This window comes from Setaria viridis, chromosome 9 (assembly GCF_005286985.2).
Source record: "Setaria viridis chromosome 9, Setaria_viridis_v4.0, whole genome shotgun sequence".
Taxonomy (NCBI): Eukaryota; Viridiplantae; Streptophyta; class Magnoliopsida; order Poales; family Poaceae; genus Setaria; species Setaria viridis.
Window position 1 is genome coordinate 47,235,874 of NC_048271.2, and position 15,349 is coordinate 47,251,222.

At 44.3% G+C, this 15,349-nt stretch overlaps 3 protein-coding genes across 3 annotated transcripts; 1 reads left to right on the forward strand and 2 right to left on the reverse strand.

Moving 5' to 3' along the window:
- Window positions 1-136: 136 nt before the first annotated feature.
- Window positions 137-5,966, reverse strand: LOC117836418 (ABC transporter C family member 3). The gene is made up of 10 exons (XM_034715841.2): window positions 3,527-5,966; window positions 3,338-3,424; window positions 2,613-3,257; window positions 2,354-2,518; window positions 1,980-2,274; window positions 1,659-1,873; window positions 1,111-1,416; window positions 904-967; window positions 500-739; window positions 137-418 (listed from the first exon to the last, which is right to left on the reverse strand). The coding sequence occupies exons 1-10, from the start codon at window positions 5,927-5,929 to the stop codon at window positions 303-305; spliced, it is 4,536 nt and encodes a 1,511-aa protein (XP_034571732.1). The 5' UTR covers window positions 5,930-5,966; the 3' UTR covers window positions 137-302.
- A 2,332-nt stretch (window positions 5,967-8,298) lies between these two features.
- On the reverse strand, window positions 8,299-11,153 carry LOC117836419 (uncharacterized). The gene is made up of 6 exons (XM_034715843.2): window positions 10,873-11,153; window positions 10,006-10,162; window positions 9,293-9,374; window positions 9,155-9,202; window positions 8,800-8,900; window positions 8,299-8,710 (listed from the first exon to the last, which is right to left on the reverse strand). Exons 1-6 carry the CDS (start codon window positions 11,054-11,056, stop codon window positions 8,578-8,580), a joined length of 705 nt encoding a protein of 234 aa, XP_034571734.1. The 5' UTR covers window positions 11,057-11,153; the 3' UTR covers window positions 8,299-8,577.
- An 829-nt stretch (window positions 11,154-11,982) lies between these two features.
- Window positions 11,983-14,556, forward strand: LOC117835845 (uncharacterized). Its single transcript, XM_034715161.2, has 4 exons — window positions 11,983-12,264; window positions 13,427-13,599; window positions 13,703-13,892; window positions 14,145-14,556. Exons 1-4 carry the CDS (start codon window positions 12,183-12,185, stop codon window positions 14,372-14,374), a joined length of 675 nt encoding a protein of 224 aa, XP_034571052.1. The 5' UTR covers window positions 11,983-12,182; the 3' UTR covers window positions 14,375-14,556.
- Window positions 14,557-15,349: the final 793 nt, after the last annotated feature.

Below are 15,349 nucleotides of genomic sequence, written 5' to 3' on the forward strand. Positions count from 1 at the left end.
CCATCTATTTTGCTCATTGTACTGAGATGATAGTACTCATTTGCTGACAGAACAGCCTGAGAAACTTGGCGGTGCTCTGCTGACTGACACTTAGTAAACCCTCCTTAAAGGTCACAGTGAGCAAATGCTTGCCAAGGGAGAGCAACTCTGGTAACATAAGTTACTATAATCATGACCAGTATATGTCAGTTCTGGTAACACTGTCCCTGTTTGTTCTTGAACGTAATGCGATCTAGTAAATTTTTTATATTTTCAACAACTCAGCCTGCCTTGACAGAGTGGCCAAAAGAAGCACTGAATCTTCACTCGTCATCTATGTATGCAGTGGACCTCATTGTATATTCTGAAACGAGCTTTGAGAACAGAGACGACTTGTCCTCCAGCAATTTGGTTGGCGTGTCGTGCTCAATGGCTACACCTGAAAACAATAGCACAGCATCATCACAACAGAGGGCTCAACGCTTCAAATTCGGTAATTACTTCTGCTAGTGGCGCTAACCGTTGTTAAGAAGGAGCACCATGTCACTGTCAAGAACTGAAGTAATTCTGTGCGCAATGGTGATGACTGTCGTCTCCAAAAACTGCTGCCTAAGCGTTTTCTGGATCAAGTTGTCAGTTGCAGTATCCACCGAAGCAGTGGCTTCATCCAGAACAAGGATCTTACTCCGTTTCAGAATTACCCTACCAAGACAGACAAGCTGACGCTGGCCTACACTCCAGTTCTCACCATTCTCTATCACTGCAATCCAAGTCAAGAGGATTTCATAAGAAGAACAAGTACCATGTGCCTCAATTCTTGCATTTTGGTAAAACTAGTACTACGAAAAAAATTGTGAAAGGTACAGGGTGAGAAAAAAGATCTAGTAGCTTTGAACTGCATGACTCAATGCAGCTATATCAGACCTGGTGAATCAAGCTTCAGCTCCTTCTTCCTAACTTCGTCCCCTAGCTGACAACAATCCAAGGCCTGAAATAGTAACAGATAGATATTTCAGATATTTTCTTTCTTTTTGAGAAAAATAAACATATTGATGTTACAACTTAGCTATGATCGACGTGCGAAAAGTGTTAGAACTTTCAAGAAAGGGAGTGTGTAAAAAGTAAAACTACCTCCCAGATTTGATTATCAGTGTACTCCCCAAGAGGATCGAGGTTACTTCTAACAGTTCCCTCAAACATCGTTGGCTCTTGTGGGATGATGCTCAGTCTGGATCTCAGATCATGCAGTCCAATGGTGCAAATATCGACGCCATCTATTATTATCTGTCCAATAGTAGGGTCCACAATACGGAAAATGGCCTGAATGAGGGTTGATTTGCCACTTCCTGTTCTTCCAACAATACCTGTCTTCATGCCCCCAGGAAAAGTGACTGTAAGGCCCTTCAGAACAAACGGCAGTTGTGGGGCATATTTCACCTGCATCAGACCGAAAAATTATGAACGCCGTCCACCTAACATAATTCCTTTGCTCTTTTAATTGGTAATTCATATGACCCTTTGGCTTCTTCAAATGTGTTGACGAATGATCTTCAGAGCATAACGAAGCACAGATTTTATCTATTGTTTTGCATCAGACTTAATTCTCAGAACACTACTCTAGTGCTGAAAAAATAAAAGAAAAGGAAAGAGCATGACGCCAACAAGGATGAGGGATTTACATGGAGATTGTAGAGCTGAATTTCTCCATCAGATGGCCAGTTATGAGTCAACTTATCTCCTGACATGTAAAGCGGGGGCTCTGCAGGAATGCTTATATATTGCAGAATTCTCTCTACTGATATAATCTTATTCTCCAAATTGCACATACCCCAGACAACCCTGGCTTGCAGCATGTTCAGATTAAGCCCATATGTGATAGCAAGACCAGCAATACCTGAAAGTTGGGTGTAATGTTAGTTACAAACTCGGAGAAAATTCCTAACTAATTTACCACCATCCATTCAGTAGAGCTATAAATTTGTTCAGAATGAGCAGAATACCTGGATTGATAAGACCGGTGGGCAGATTGATCAAAAATATCAAAGAGAAGGCAAATATAAGAGCTGACAATGCATCCAGACGGAAGCAAAGCCAATACCTTGCCCCCATGTTGTAGAATCTTGGTTGAGAGTAGGCATCTATTAGATGGCTATTAGTTGCTACAAACTGATTTTCCTTGCCGAAACTTCTAATGGTAGTTAATCCTGTTATTGATTCTGCAAAATGTTGTATGATAGGAGCTTTGCAAACTCCTACTAGCCTTTGCAGCTCCCTGGCTGTATCAATGTAATATCTCTGCAAAAAGGCAAGTATAATGAGATATCGGTGACCCTGCACCTTTACATGCAAGAGGATAAGAGTGGGTGGAAGGTACCTGATACCAGACACATGCAGCAAATACAGGAATGAAAAGAACAAAGACCTGCCATGCGACCTGAGACATCACCACTACAATTCCAACAAGCTGAATGATGGAAAATGCCACAGAGCCCATCTGGTCAGCAATGTTGGTGTCCACTTCGCTTTGATCAGTTGAAGCCTGCAAATTCCAACAAGCTTTGATCAGTTGAAGCCTGCATACTCCAAGCAAATAAATTGAACTTATGAGATTTGATCTGATGAAGATGGCTTGCCCTATTCAAGATGCGCCCACTCGGAGTGGAATCAAAGAAAGACATAGGAGCTCTGAATATGGACATATGCATCTTGTTGAATAACAAAGTCGCTGTCTTGTATGCAGCTGTTGCAAGGAACAGCGATCTTACGAGGACGCACCATGAGCTTCCAAGAGCCAATGCGACATAGACATAGAGCAGTGTTGACATGCTCACTGGAGGCTCCACATCCTTCGACACGGGAGCTGCCCAAGCCATCCAGTAATTGCTTGCAATTTGAAGTACTTGAAAAAGTATCTGCGCTAGCAACACAAATGGTACAAGAGCTCCCCTATAAGCTACGGTGAGGTAATTCCAGTAGACCCAGAACCCCACGCTGCCTTTCTTCGTTTCTTCTTCCTGCACCAGCTGCCCACTCTGAGCATTGCCTTCGTCTTCGTTGGCTTTTTCTTTCTTCTCAGATGATGACAGTGATCTTGATAGCTTCAGCTTTGCTGTGCCACTGCAAGAGGAGGACACATTGCCTCCACCATTCATGGCATCAATCGCGTCCAATGTCGTTAGAGCATCCTTGTGAGCAACAACTAGCTCCATGAACTCTTCCCCTGAACCCAGTATCTCGTCGTACTTTCCTGCTTGTGCTATTCTCCCATCTTTCATGACCTACATTACAAGATCCGCATGAAGAGTCATACAATTTTTGGCATTAATTATACATGAAAATTTTACCAAGAAGTTCTCACAAGAATGAGATCTGCAGAAGGTAGGAATTCAATCTGATGAGTGACATAAACCACTGTTTTTGAAGCCAAATCACCAAGCAAGCATTCCTGCAAAATAAAAAGGTACGAATTTAGCAATGTGTTCTAAAACTTCTATGGAACAAGTATAAATGTTGAGGCTGAATCAGAACAAACCAATAAACCATGTACCTTAAAAAGGTGGGATCCTGTATGCGCATCAACTGCACTGAATGGATCATCGAACAAATAGATGTCAGCATCCTGATACAAAGCACGGGCTATCTGAATCCTTTGCTTCTGCCCGCCACTAAGGTTGATGCCTCGCTCGCCGATGATCGTCTGGTCACCAAATGGCAAGATCTCCAAGTCTTTCTTCAGAGAGCATGACTCAAGGACTCTGTCATACTTCTCTTTGTTCATCTCCTTTCCAAACAGTATATTCTCCTGAATTTTGCCGCTCTGTATCCATGCCGACTGACTGACATATGCTGTCGTCCCACAGATCTGAACCTCTCCAGACAACTTTGGAATCTCACCAAGAATGCAAGATAGCAAGCTCGATTTGCCAGAGCCAACTGTTCCACAAACTGCAACACGCATGCCTGGCCTAACTTTGAAGTTGAGGTCCTTCAGCGTTGTGACTTCAGGTGAGGCTTCCCAGGAGAAGCACCCATTATTGATGTTGATTGCAAAGTCAGACCTACCACTTGGCAGCCTCTGCACAGCATCACTCGGCAGCTCCTCGAGGCACAGGAATGATGCTATCCTGTCAAGGGACACCTTGGTCTTAATCAACATTTGGACAAAGTCAGGAAGGCCATATATCGGTTCCTGCAGCACCCGGAATGTGGCCAATGCAGACAGCACCTTCCCTGACTCCAACGGGATCCCCATGAGCATGCAAGCTCCAAAGGTCACCACAGCAACAAAGGTCGGGGTCCCCCAGAACACGAAGGTCACCGTGGCCGATGTGTAGAGGTACTTCTTTAGCCAGTTGGTCTCCGTCTTCCTCAACTCGATGATCTTGGACAAGAATCTCATCTCCCACCCCTGCAGCTTCAGAATCCTCATGTTGTGCAGGATCTCGGACGTCGCCTTCATCCTGACGTCCTTGCTGTCCATCAGCTTCTCCTGGAACTTCTCCTGCATATTTCCCGGGGGCACGTTGGCAAGCATGATGACCACGGTGGCGCCGAGCGCCGCGAGCGAGGCGAGCCCGAGGGTGGAGTAGAGGATGAACATCGCCATGCCTACTTGCAGCGGCAGCAGCCAGATCTCGTGCATGTACCACGCGAAGGCGTCGACGCGGTCGGCGTCGACGCTGACGATGTTGATCATCTCCCCGTTGGTGCGGCTCCGCCTCGATTGGCCGGAAAGCGCGAGGCTCTTCTGGTACACGACGGCGACGAGCGCCGACCGCGCGCGCATCCCGGCCTGCTGTAAGCGGAAGAACCAGTGCCGCTGCGACAGGCACTCGAGCACCTTGGCGACGATGAAGACGAGGACGAGGAGCTGCCCCTGGCTCGCGTACCTCTCGTCGCCGTTGAGGTACTGCACCAGGGAGTCTATGAGGTACGGGCCGACGTAGGTGGCGACGTTGTAGACCAGCGCGTAGAACGCGGTCACCGCGACGTGCCACCACACGGTGCGCACCAGGGCTTTGGTGAGCTTGAACGCCGTGACGACGTTCCGGCCGGAGCTGTCGCCGTCGCCGGTGAGCGCCTCGAGGTTCGCCTTGAACCGGGAGAGCAGGCCAGCAACGCTGTCGCCGGGTTCGAGGCCCGGGACGTCGTCCAGGACGAGGGTCTTCGCGTGGCCGACGGCGAGCAGGGGCGCCATCCACGAGAAGGTGAGCACGCTGAGAAAGCCGGCGCCAGTGAGCAAGGATGTGTCGGTGGCGCTGCTGCTGTTCTCATCAGCCGCCTCGTGCGCGCCGATTAGCAGAGGCTCCTCGGAAGAATGGCCGCCGCGTCGATCCCTCCTTCCAAGGAACCCGGCTGAGAGTAGAACCACTGCTGCAACAACAGAGACGGCGTCGTGCGCCCACGACCGACCGGGCACGAGGAGCCCGTCGAGGCGCGCCGCCGCGTGGACGCCGGCGGCGACGACGGAGAGCAGCATGAAGAGCGCCCACCAGAGTCTGAGCGGCGCGGGGAACCGCTCCTGATGCCGCCGCCGGCCGACGCCAAACTGCAGGTACGCGGCGAGCAGCAGCCACGCCACCGCGCGCGCCGCCGCGTCCCCCCGTTCCGCGATCGCGTCGCGAGACCAGCCGGCGCCAGCGTCCGCATACCACGAGTACGCAGCCAGGACGAGCTGGAACGCCGCCAGAGCCCACGTGGTGCAGACTGCGACTGCGTAGCACCGGAACCCGACTACGCCGCGGCCGGCTTCTCCCCCCACGTCACTGTCCTTGGCGCGGTCGGCGAAGATGGGGAGGCGGCGGAAGAGGAAGCGCCCCACGACGGTGACCGCGAGGATGAGGTGGGCCGCGGCACTCACGCCGTGGAGGAACAGCGGTTGCAGGAAGAAATCGAGGGGTTCCTCACCGGTCGGCGTTGCCGCCATCGCGGCTGCGGCGATCGAGGGCATGGGCGTCTGCAACGAGTGGCACAGTGAGGCACGGCACGGGACAGGCGAGGGCTTATATAGTCAACACTGCCGTGGCGCATCAGTCGTCGTGACGGCGGCGACGCAGCCATGGCGGTCAAGCACCACCGCCCGCTGCTAATACAATGGATAATCATTTTTTTCAGAATCACTGTACATACGGACACTTACGTACGCGCATACGCACCCACCTCTATAAATACATGTACGCAAATCCTACGTTTACGATTGTGCTAGTAGAACTTTGTCACAAGCGGCTCAATATCGATGCATGTCGCTTCGTTAATTCGTAAACTAAATTTAGAAAAATATAAACAAACGTGCCGAGTAAAGAACTCAAGCTAGAATTGATAGTTTCCGTCGTAAGAAATCTAGCTAGCTAGTGCTCAGTTCGTAATCGATTATCACTTGTGGTGCCCATCCTCACTCGAATTCTTTTATTTGGAAATTTTTTTAAAAAAAACAAGCCAATATCTAGCTTGGCTTTTGAGGTTTGACAGAAGTCTCTCTTTTTTTAATGCGACTCCCAAATCAATTATGTTGCAAAAAGCCATCTTAATATGCACACGCTACTTAGTATGTTTTTATCAATTTAGTGTTTACCGATGTTGGATATTTCCAAAGTATAATCCCAACACCTTTTGATATTCCTCTAAAAGAAAAAGGTGACAATAGATTATTTTAACTCGCTCGCACCGAGTTTTGCTATTTTTACCTAAAACATAATTGTAACATGATAAACAAAGCATTTGAAAAATCTTGACTCGGGAAGTTTGGCCTAAGTTTATAGATAATGGGGTGGATTTCGCGACCGAGCCGAGCAGGAAAAAACATTTGCAACAAAACAGCTTAGAGAAGATTGCATTTATCGTGTTAGCACCGGCATAAGTCAGATATAAGACATGGCACATGAAGAGATTTATTTCAGAATTTAACCGCAATGTCCTTTCAGTGGTAGGTGATATACCCGTCGATAGCAAAGCACCAATGGTGACTTCGTCAATCTCGAGGATCTGCTGGTTGAGTCTCTCGGAGGTGCTCATAGAGGTAGGGTTACGTGCGTACGTTCGTAGGGGGCGATTGTATGTTGTGAGTGTCTGTGTCTGTAATGTGTTCCAAAAAATATATTTTTCTTATTCATATGCTTTTCAATCCTGCGATCCAGAGAGCGAAATTGAATCTTTAATAATGCGCATTTCAAACTCTCACGGGTGATGTGCTTGGTCGCACCGCAGAACTTACCATGGCCGCAAAACCTACCCTGCTGAGTGGGCTCGACCATCGTTCTCTCCGCTGCGCGTGCGGTGCGCTACTTCACCCGTTTGGGATCTTCCCCCAAAACTCCCAACTTTGATACTATTTCCCATCATATCAAACTTATGGTACATGCATGGAGTACTAAATGTAGACGAAATCAAAACTAATTGCACAGTTTTGTTGTACTTTGCGAGACGAATCTTTTGAGCCTAATTAGTCAATATTTGGACAATAATTCACACATACAAACGAAACGCTACAGTATGCTACAGTGCTAGTGATTTTGCATCTTTAAAGTTGGGCACTAAACAAGATCTTGGATCCTTTACTTTGGTGCTAGACTGACATGACTCATCTTTCCATTCGCCTGACAGCTCATCTTTCCATTCGCCTGACAGCGACGGAGAAGACGGGACCAACGACCAAGGAACCACCAGAGGAAAAACGGCATGCTTGGTATCGAAGCTAGCGTTACATCCTTTGTCTCACTCGCCTTGATCTACATCGTCCAAAGAACTTTTTTTTTTCATTAACATAATTTTGATGTTCCTCGTCGATTATCACTAATTTGGCTTCGACTTCTGCAACAAAGAGAGCGCCATCCGTGTCCCTTTCGGACATGAACTATCAGTACATTTGAGCACCTAATCTTTGACCTGCACACTTCAAAAAGATTCTCCAAACGTCCCTACAAATTATATTGACTTAGGAATCTATACAGACAAAAAAAGCACAGATCTTTTTATATGTGCATCATAGAAGATATATACTACATAATTGTACGAAATAAAAGCCTAATATCTTGTGTTTCAAAACAATGCACAAGTAAACATCTTTGCACGTTTACGCATAGATTGTGTACACGTATTGATTCTCAAAAGGCAGTAGAATTGTCGGACAAAGCATTCATAGCAAAAAGAAAATACACCTCTTAATTCCAAATAGATGGAGTATTAAATAGAATAACCAAAAGCTGGTGCACCTTTTGCCATGCCTTTATCTCTATCCGGAGGTCTCAATAACCAAAAGCATTATTGTCGCGAGCTGGGAAGGGAACGTCGCACATTCAAAACTATTATTCGTTCTGGCGGAGATTGAACAAGGTAGATTCTAACTTTAGGAGGCATGCTGTTAATTTATTTTACAATAATCAGGAATAGCTGAATAGTCTCCTGGGTACATATGAAACATGTGAAACAGTACAATTAAAACCTCGCAACAAGGGGGAAATAATCCTAAAGCAGGCTTGCAAGTTGAATCGAAGCTACAGAACCACACAATGCGATGTTTGTGGACTGACCCCATATCAAAGGATCTAAAAGTTGCGATGAAAGAGTTAACCCAAATATCACATGATTTGAAAGGCTACTTGGTTACTGAAGAACACGCATGCTAACTTGATTGTTCAGACAGAAACTCTTGTTTTTGGTAATGAAGGCATTCATCGCATCGGTCTTTGTACGGAATTTAACCAGCACCATTTTTATGGGCTCTGGGACACCAGGTCTGTGCAGCAGTCATATGTGGAATCAGACAACTACGAACTGAACAAATTGAATACTGGCAAACAAGAGTGAGCGTCTCGAAGTCAATACCTGAGAAAGCTTTCAAATGGCGGAGGTTCAAAGTTAGTGCCACACAAAAAGCGTTCTATGTCCTCTGGCAGGGCATTCCGTGGAACTCCTTGCAAAAGTACCTGTGAAGACCCATACAGCAAAAACACAAGTAAAACATTGTGAAATGTTTCAAGACAAACTAACCACTTGATATCAAATGCATATGATTTGCAAGAGCTAGGGGATTCAAGAGTATTGTACTTCTTGGTATATGCACAATCAATAGCACGAAGCAAAGGAGAGATAAGAATACATTTGCTCTATGTAAATCTTATTGCAAGCATAAACATAAATTGATAACATACATTTACTTTAATGCAAAACTAGAACTTACAGCTTTTCCATCAAAAGACTGTTTGAGATCCCACACATCACGACTTATCTGTTGTATTAGAGTAGACAAACAAATCATTGTTTACCACTTGCTGGACCAAACGAATCAAAACTGATAAAAAAACAAGTATTGCCTTACCATGTCCATCTTGTACAGACGAATCTGACTTGTTTGCCTAATTGCTGTGGTAAACGCTGCCTTTGAAGGAAACCTCAATAAACTAATCGAGCAAAGCATTACAAAAAAATTTCAGGTCGATAATCACATCCAGAAGTGGGAATATGAAAATTAATGATACAGATATTCAACTCCAAATCTATATCAATATCATGCCAACAGCTATAGATGATTAAAGAAGGCATGTCATCTGTTCACCATCAAGGCAAAATGTTTGATAGTGGTAAACCAAGTACTTGTGTTTGTTTGTACAATATTTCTTAGCATTATACAGAACAATAGCACCAACGAAGATGTAACTATAGTCCCTCATACATAACTCATCCTGCACTCAAAGAGAAGTATCTTGCACTGGTAGTCATCCTAATCAAATAGATCGTCACTTTTACCGTACAGACAGATCAGTGAAGGCTAGTCAGGGACAAATTAACCTACTAAGAAAGGGCAAAGCTTCATGAACATTATATGGAAAAAAGAATGCATCAACCAGGAACAAGGTTCACTTATAATCTACAGTTCTAACGGGCTAAGGTATCACTTGTATAGAGGGTGGGATTGGGATGAAAACATGAAGTGGGTTAGGGGCCCAAATTCAAGTAAAAAAAAGTATATAAAAAGGTTGTATATACAGAGCATGCTGAGGAAAAAGATTGGAAACACAAGAGGAACCATACGCGCCCAAAGGAGTAAATCCCCTGTTGTAATCAATCTTCACATCATCCAATGACAATCCACATCTGTCGAGGTGATGGAGAATGTCAGTTTTCAACATGTTCTTTTCAATACGGTTTCCCCCGCCAATGTTACTGTAGAACCTTCCATAGGCCAATCCTGTTGCAGCAGAAAAGTATTATTTAAATGTAAGGTGAACAAGTAAATTATTACAAACTAAGAGTACCAGCAACACAAAAAAGCTAAGAGGCCGCAACAAAATCCTCTTGATCTCAAAATCAAGATACAACAGCACAAGAGAAACAAGAGTCACTTTGAATGTTGCAACATATGTCACAAGCTCAGTGACCTATCCAGTTGATACTTCTCTAAGTTAAGCATGGCAATACTCAACAGATATTAAATCAACAGAAACACCTAAGAACATTTTCCCTGTCCCTTTACACTCACATCCCAAACAATGAAAAATTGTAATCCAAAATTGAACCACTTTTCTTTTGTGGCTTACTTGTGATGTAACTTCCAGCGATAACAATGAGTGGATGCTGGTAGCAGTGTCGCTTCATAGTGTTCTACAGTAATATCAGAGCTCTATCTCATGCTTCCAAACCTATGATTCGCACTAACAAACATGGTGTGATATCATGACCTTAGAAATCAAGGTTTCATCAAATTCACTGATACCTTACCCTCCCTGCATTTATCATCGGCTATTCAATCTCCCTAATTCCTACTCGATATTCTAAAACAGGAATAGACCATTAAACCCTAAACCCACGACTAAGCAAACAAACTGACATGCTGCAGCTGAAACATGAACAGGTAAATGAAAAGGCAGAAGCACGAGGAGTCGAGGATGACCGAGCTACCTTCGCTGGATGACTTGAGGAAAGGGTCGTTCTGCGAGTCCGCGGCCGAGGCAGCGACTTCGCCGGATGCATCCGCGGAGAAGAGCCGAGCGGACGCCGGCGCGGTAGCGGCCAAGAGCGAGGAGAAGGGATCCCTCGATGCGACGACGCTGCGGCGGAGGGCGGCGGCCGCGAGCCTCGACATGTCTCCGGCGGCGCGGCGGCGGAAGAGGGAGGAATCAGGAATGGCGTCGGGCGGAGTCAGACTCGTGGGAGCACGAACGGGTCGTAAATGGGTTCCCTTTGTGATTCGTGTAGCCGTATGGGCTATTTTTGCGCCGTTATAAATGGGCTTTTTTGGATCATCAGGATTTACTGGGCTTTATGAGTTGAGAAGGAATTTTTTTTATTTGTATATTTTTTATTTTAGTATTTTGCAAAAAATATAGTGCGGAAGCAAGCTACAGTTGAACCGGCGGTGAACTGGCGGTAAGTTGCGCAACACTAAGTTCAAACTTTTTTCGTTTGGTGTCATCTTGATGCTCAAATAATCGACGCAAGTTTCAGATCTAATATTCAAATTTTAGATTTGAAATTGAACATTACACATTCGAAAAATCATAACTAATTCATATGAACTCGGATAGAGATAGGTTTTATATAAAAAATGTAGTCCTCGATAAGATTTACATCTTTATAGTTCAAAGTGTTTTTATTTTTTATTTGGTACCATCTTGGTACTCAAATAATCGATACAAGTTTCAGATCTAAAATTAAAATTTTAGATCTCAAACTTGTGTCGATTATCTTAGCACCAAGATGGTATTAAATAAAAAAGTTTGAACTATAAAGTTGTAGATCTCATCGAGATCTACAATTTTCATATAAAGTTTATTTCCATCCGAATTCATATGAATTAGTTATGATTTTTTAAGTGTGTATTTCAGACGGTGGTATAGGTATAGATTTGCAAATTTTTTTAGCCCTACATTTTCGCAAAATACTAAAATAAAAAATAAAAAAATCGTTGAGAAGCTCGGGGACCCAAAGTACGCCAGTGACGAGGGTTCACAGAAATTTAGGAATACGTCTTCGTAGCTAGCTCTAGAACGACGGCAAAGTATGCGATTCGGGCATCGCCTTCCCCACGAAGGAAAAGAGAGAAGAACCAGTCCCGTCTCTTTCGTTCTGGGAGGTCGACGAGGAAGAGGAGTCGAGCACCCGACCGGCGACCAGCCCGCGGCGACGCGGCGCCAGGAGAGGTGCTCCCGACTCCTGAGCTCCGGATCCCCATCCCGCCGTCAAGCAGTTGCGCCCGCCGCGGCCGTAGCATGAGGTGGCCGCCGCCGATCTCGCATCGCCGCCGCCCCTTCCTCCTCCTCGTCCTCCTCGTCGCCCTCTACTCGATTCCTGGTGAGATCTGGGTCCTATCTAACAGGATAAGGGTTTCGTTTTCGGAATAGGAAGTTAATTTGATTGTCTGATCGTGAAGGAGGTTTGACCGAATTACTTTACCTTATTTTCTGGATAGAGTGGTTGCTTAGATGTGAAGTGCTAATCACTTTCCAGATTGTATCTTTTTTTCCCAATGGATTTGTGTCCAGTGGAAGAAATGGCCGCATGGTGAGGTCTGGGGTGCAATTCTCATAGGGAAAGGAGATTTAATAATTTATAACTCGTGAATGGAAACTGCATGTAGCAACAAGTGAAATTTTGGCCAGCTAGGTGCCTGGGTGATGTGTTTGCAATAGTGTCATCAATGTGAAGACTGAGGATGGTCGCATGCTCTGTTGCATGTCTGCAAAGGGGAAGTATAGCGAAGGTTTGAAAAAAAATGTAGTGCGCCAAATGCCTCTAGAAATCTCTGTAGTAATTCAAGCTTTACATGTGAAGAATTCAAATGTGAAGAAGGTATAATAGTACGCTATGACGAAACGTCTCAAAGTCAAAGTTGGTATAGACAAAGGAAAAGGCCATTGAATTTGCGTCTTAAGGAACAGCTTGGGGATTCTCTTGGTGTTGGATCAGTGTTGTGGGCTTGTGGCGCATTTATTTTTTCAACTTGAAGGGCATATGTTGCTTAGGGTCTGTAAGTTACGAAATATATTGTGTTCTGTGCATAATTCATAGTTTCATACTCGTTGTGAACCCTAGCAATCACCTTCCTTACATTTTCAATGTTCATGGGGATTGTTTTGTTTTGAATTTTGGAGCCCCAGATTGTTAGCACTTAGCAGTGTCAAGTGCCGAGAATGATTTATCTCTTCCATGTTTGTGCATTCCAGTTATTTTTCTATCATCATCACTTCATTCAGAAACAACTAATGTTATTTTCACAGTTGAGCAAACACAACTTTTGGTAACCTTAGTGACTCCCAGCCATCAGACTAAGCTAAATGATTATCATCATCTTCTTTGCAAAGATAAAAATGATTCTCATCTGGCTGTCTTTCAAGCAACTGTTCAGCATGTGGTTTCATATTAGATGCCAGTAATTTTGCCTGATCAAACACGGCATACTTGTTTATTTCCTTCCCTAAATATTTATCCATCACTGACGAGCTTAATTGTGTAGGGGCTTTTTCATTGAGGCATGTCACGCTCAATACGGTTGAGATATTTACTACTCATGAATGGTTTGGCAAGCCAACAGTGTATTTCCGTTGCAATGGAGAGAACAAGACAAATTTGCCAGACGTCAAGGAGGCACACATGCTCTATGCCTTTAAGGGTGAAGAATCATGGCAGGTTAGTCATACTGTTGATGTAGTTCTTAAGATTGTTCCTCAGCTCCTCACTAATTGTGTTGTTAGCACCGCATTACACATTGAGTATTGTGCAATTTTGGCAGCCATTAGCAGAGCTTCCAGAAAAGAAATGCAAGCGGTGTGGTCTGTATGAAGAGGACGCATTTAAACCTGCCGATGTATTTGATGAATGGGAGATGTGTTCTAGTGATTTCAAGGATGGAAAATATACCCGCTTTAAGGAAAACCAGTTCAATGCAACATTCCTATGCCCAAACTGTACTGCTTCTGCTGGTACGCTGATATCTAAGTATACCATTCTTTTATGTTTGTCAAGATATTTTCTCTGAGAGCTGGATTTGCAGTTGGTTTCCATAGTCTGGGTAATTCTTAGCAGCTTTTATTTATTTGGTTAGGACTTAGGAGTACTTCAAATTCATGGATAACACCTCTGCAGCAACTTTGATGTTGAAATTAATGTTGAATTAATAGACCTTGTGTGTATGTTCTACATTGCTTTTCCTCAATATTTTTCTTTCCTGCCAGGTGATCATGGAAACGGTGAGCATAGCTCGGAGGTGGAAACTAATAAGGCATCTGTTCCAGTTATCATTGTAGTTAGTGTTCTTGCTTCAGTACTTGTCATCATTGCCTTGTTTGGGGGCTATAAGTACTGGCAGAAGAAGAAGAGAGAGCGAGACCATGCACGATTCCTCAAGCTCTTTGAAGAGGGAGATGACCTTGAAGACGAACTGGGGCTTAGCAATGAATTCTAAATCAGTGAGTACAGTACTTACTAGGTACAGGCTACAGTCAATATTTTCAGATGTAGTTTCCACGTTGTCATGTATAGAATGCGTAATTTTCACTTTGAAATTTTGTAGTGTGTAGCATTACCGTAGTGTAAAGAAACGATTCTGACAAAACTATGATTCAGTTCAATCGGTGTTTCTCCTGACCTCGTAGCTTTTGGGACTGAAAATCTTGTAACAGTTTGCAGCAAACCATTTCAAATTACAGTTTGTTCTAGGTACATAGTTTTTGACGTGCACCTAGATACATACTATGTCTAGATACTAGACATAGTAAAATTAATGTATGTAGAAAAGTCAAAATGAATTGTAATTTGGGAAGAAGGGAATATATCTCTTATATAAGTGGAACCCTTTAAACATCATTTCTCTCTTCACTGGTAACATCGTCAAGAAAACACCAGCTGTTTGATCTCTTCTTAGATTGATCTTAACCATCCACTACCTATGTGCCTTACCGTTGCTTTGCATGCGTTCTCAATACAGGAAAAGAAGCGTTTCTACATTATCTTACGCTAGTTTCCGCCAGACATTGCTTCATACGACAATTGAACGTGCGATGATGAATGTTACTTTGTAAAATGCAAGAAATGAAATAATGTACTGGCGCACAGTAAGAATACTGTACTGAAGGCATCAGTTTTTTTCTTCAGCTGCTCCGGTCGCCTATTTATGCTGCCATGGCTCCTGTCGTGCTGCATTGCTTGTTCCATTCCTAAGTGCGGGCCTGACTGACAAGTGACAACCATCATCCCTCGCTGGCTCTTTTGTTCTGAGTTGCTTTCGCATTCTGAACAATGTACGAAATAGCGGGCTATAGCGGTTAAGCACAGCTCTACGCTAAATCTTATAGCCCGCTATTTTGTACATTAATTCTGAATTGTCATGCCCAGTACATGTACAAGCGTACAACCGTGCAAAAAGAAGGCACGTCTAGTC

Bases quoted from the DNA above. Each gene is read 5' to 3' on its own strand.
- LOC117836418 (XM_034715841.2), bottom strand. From the start codon at position 5,929: ATGCCCTCGATCGCCGCAGCCGCGATGGCGGCAACGCCGACCGGTGAG. The intron at 2,519-2,612 runs GCAAGCCATCTT...TGGAATTTGCAG, and splicing joins GTGGGCGCATCTTGAATAGG to GCTTCAACTGATCAAAGCGA. The intron at 1,874-1,979 runs GTATTCTGCTCA...CCCAACTTTCAG, and splicing joins CACCGGTCTTATCAATCCAG to GTATTGCTGGTCTTGCTATC.
- LOC117835845 (XM_034715161.2), top strand. From the start codon at position 12,183: ATGAGGTGGCCGCCGCCGATCTCGCATCGCCGCCGCCCCTTCCTCCTC. The intron at 13,600-13,702 runs GTTAGTCATACT...CAATTTTGGCAG, and splicing joins AGGGTGAAGAATCATGGCAG to CCATTAGCAGAGCTTCCAGA. The intron at 13,893-14,144 runs GTACGCTGATAT...CTTTCCTGCCAG, and splicing joins AAACTGTACTGCTTCTGCTG to GTGATCATGGAAACGGTGAG.
- LOC117836419 (XM_034715843.2), bottom strand. From the start codon at position 11,056: ATGTCGAGGCTCGCGGCCGCCGCCCTCCGCCGCAGCGTCGTCGCATCG. The intron at 10,163-10,872 runs GTAGCTCGGTCA...CTGCTGCAACAG, and splicing joins CCTCAAGTCATCCAGCGAAG to GATTGGCCTATGGAAGGTTC. The intron at 8,711-8,799 runs GTATTGACTTCG...ACTGCTGCACAG, and splicing joins CCATTTGAAAGCTTTCTCAG to ACCTGGTGTCCCAGAGCCCA.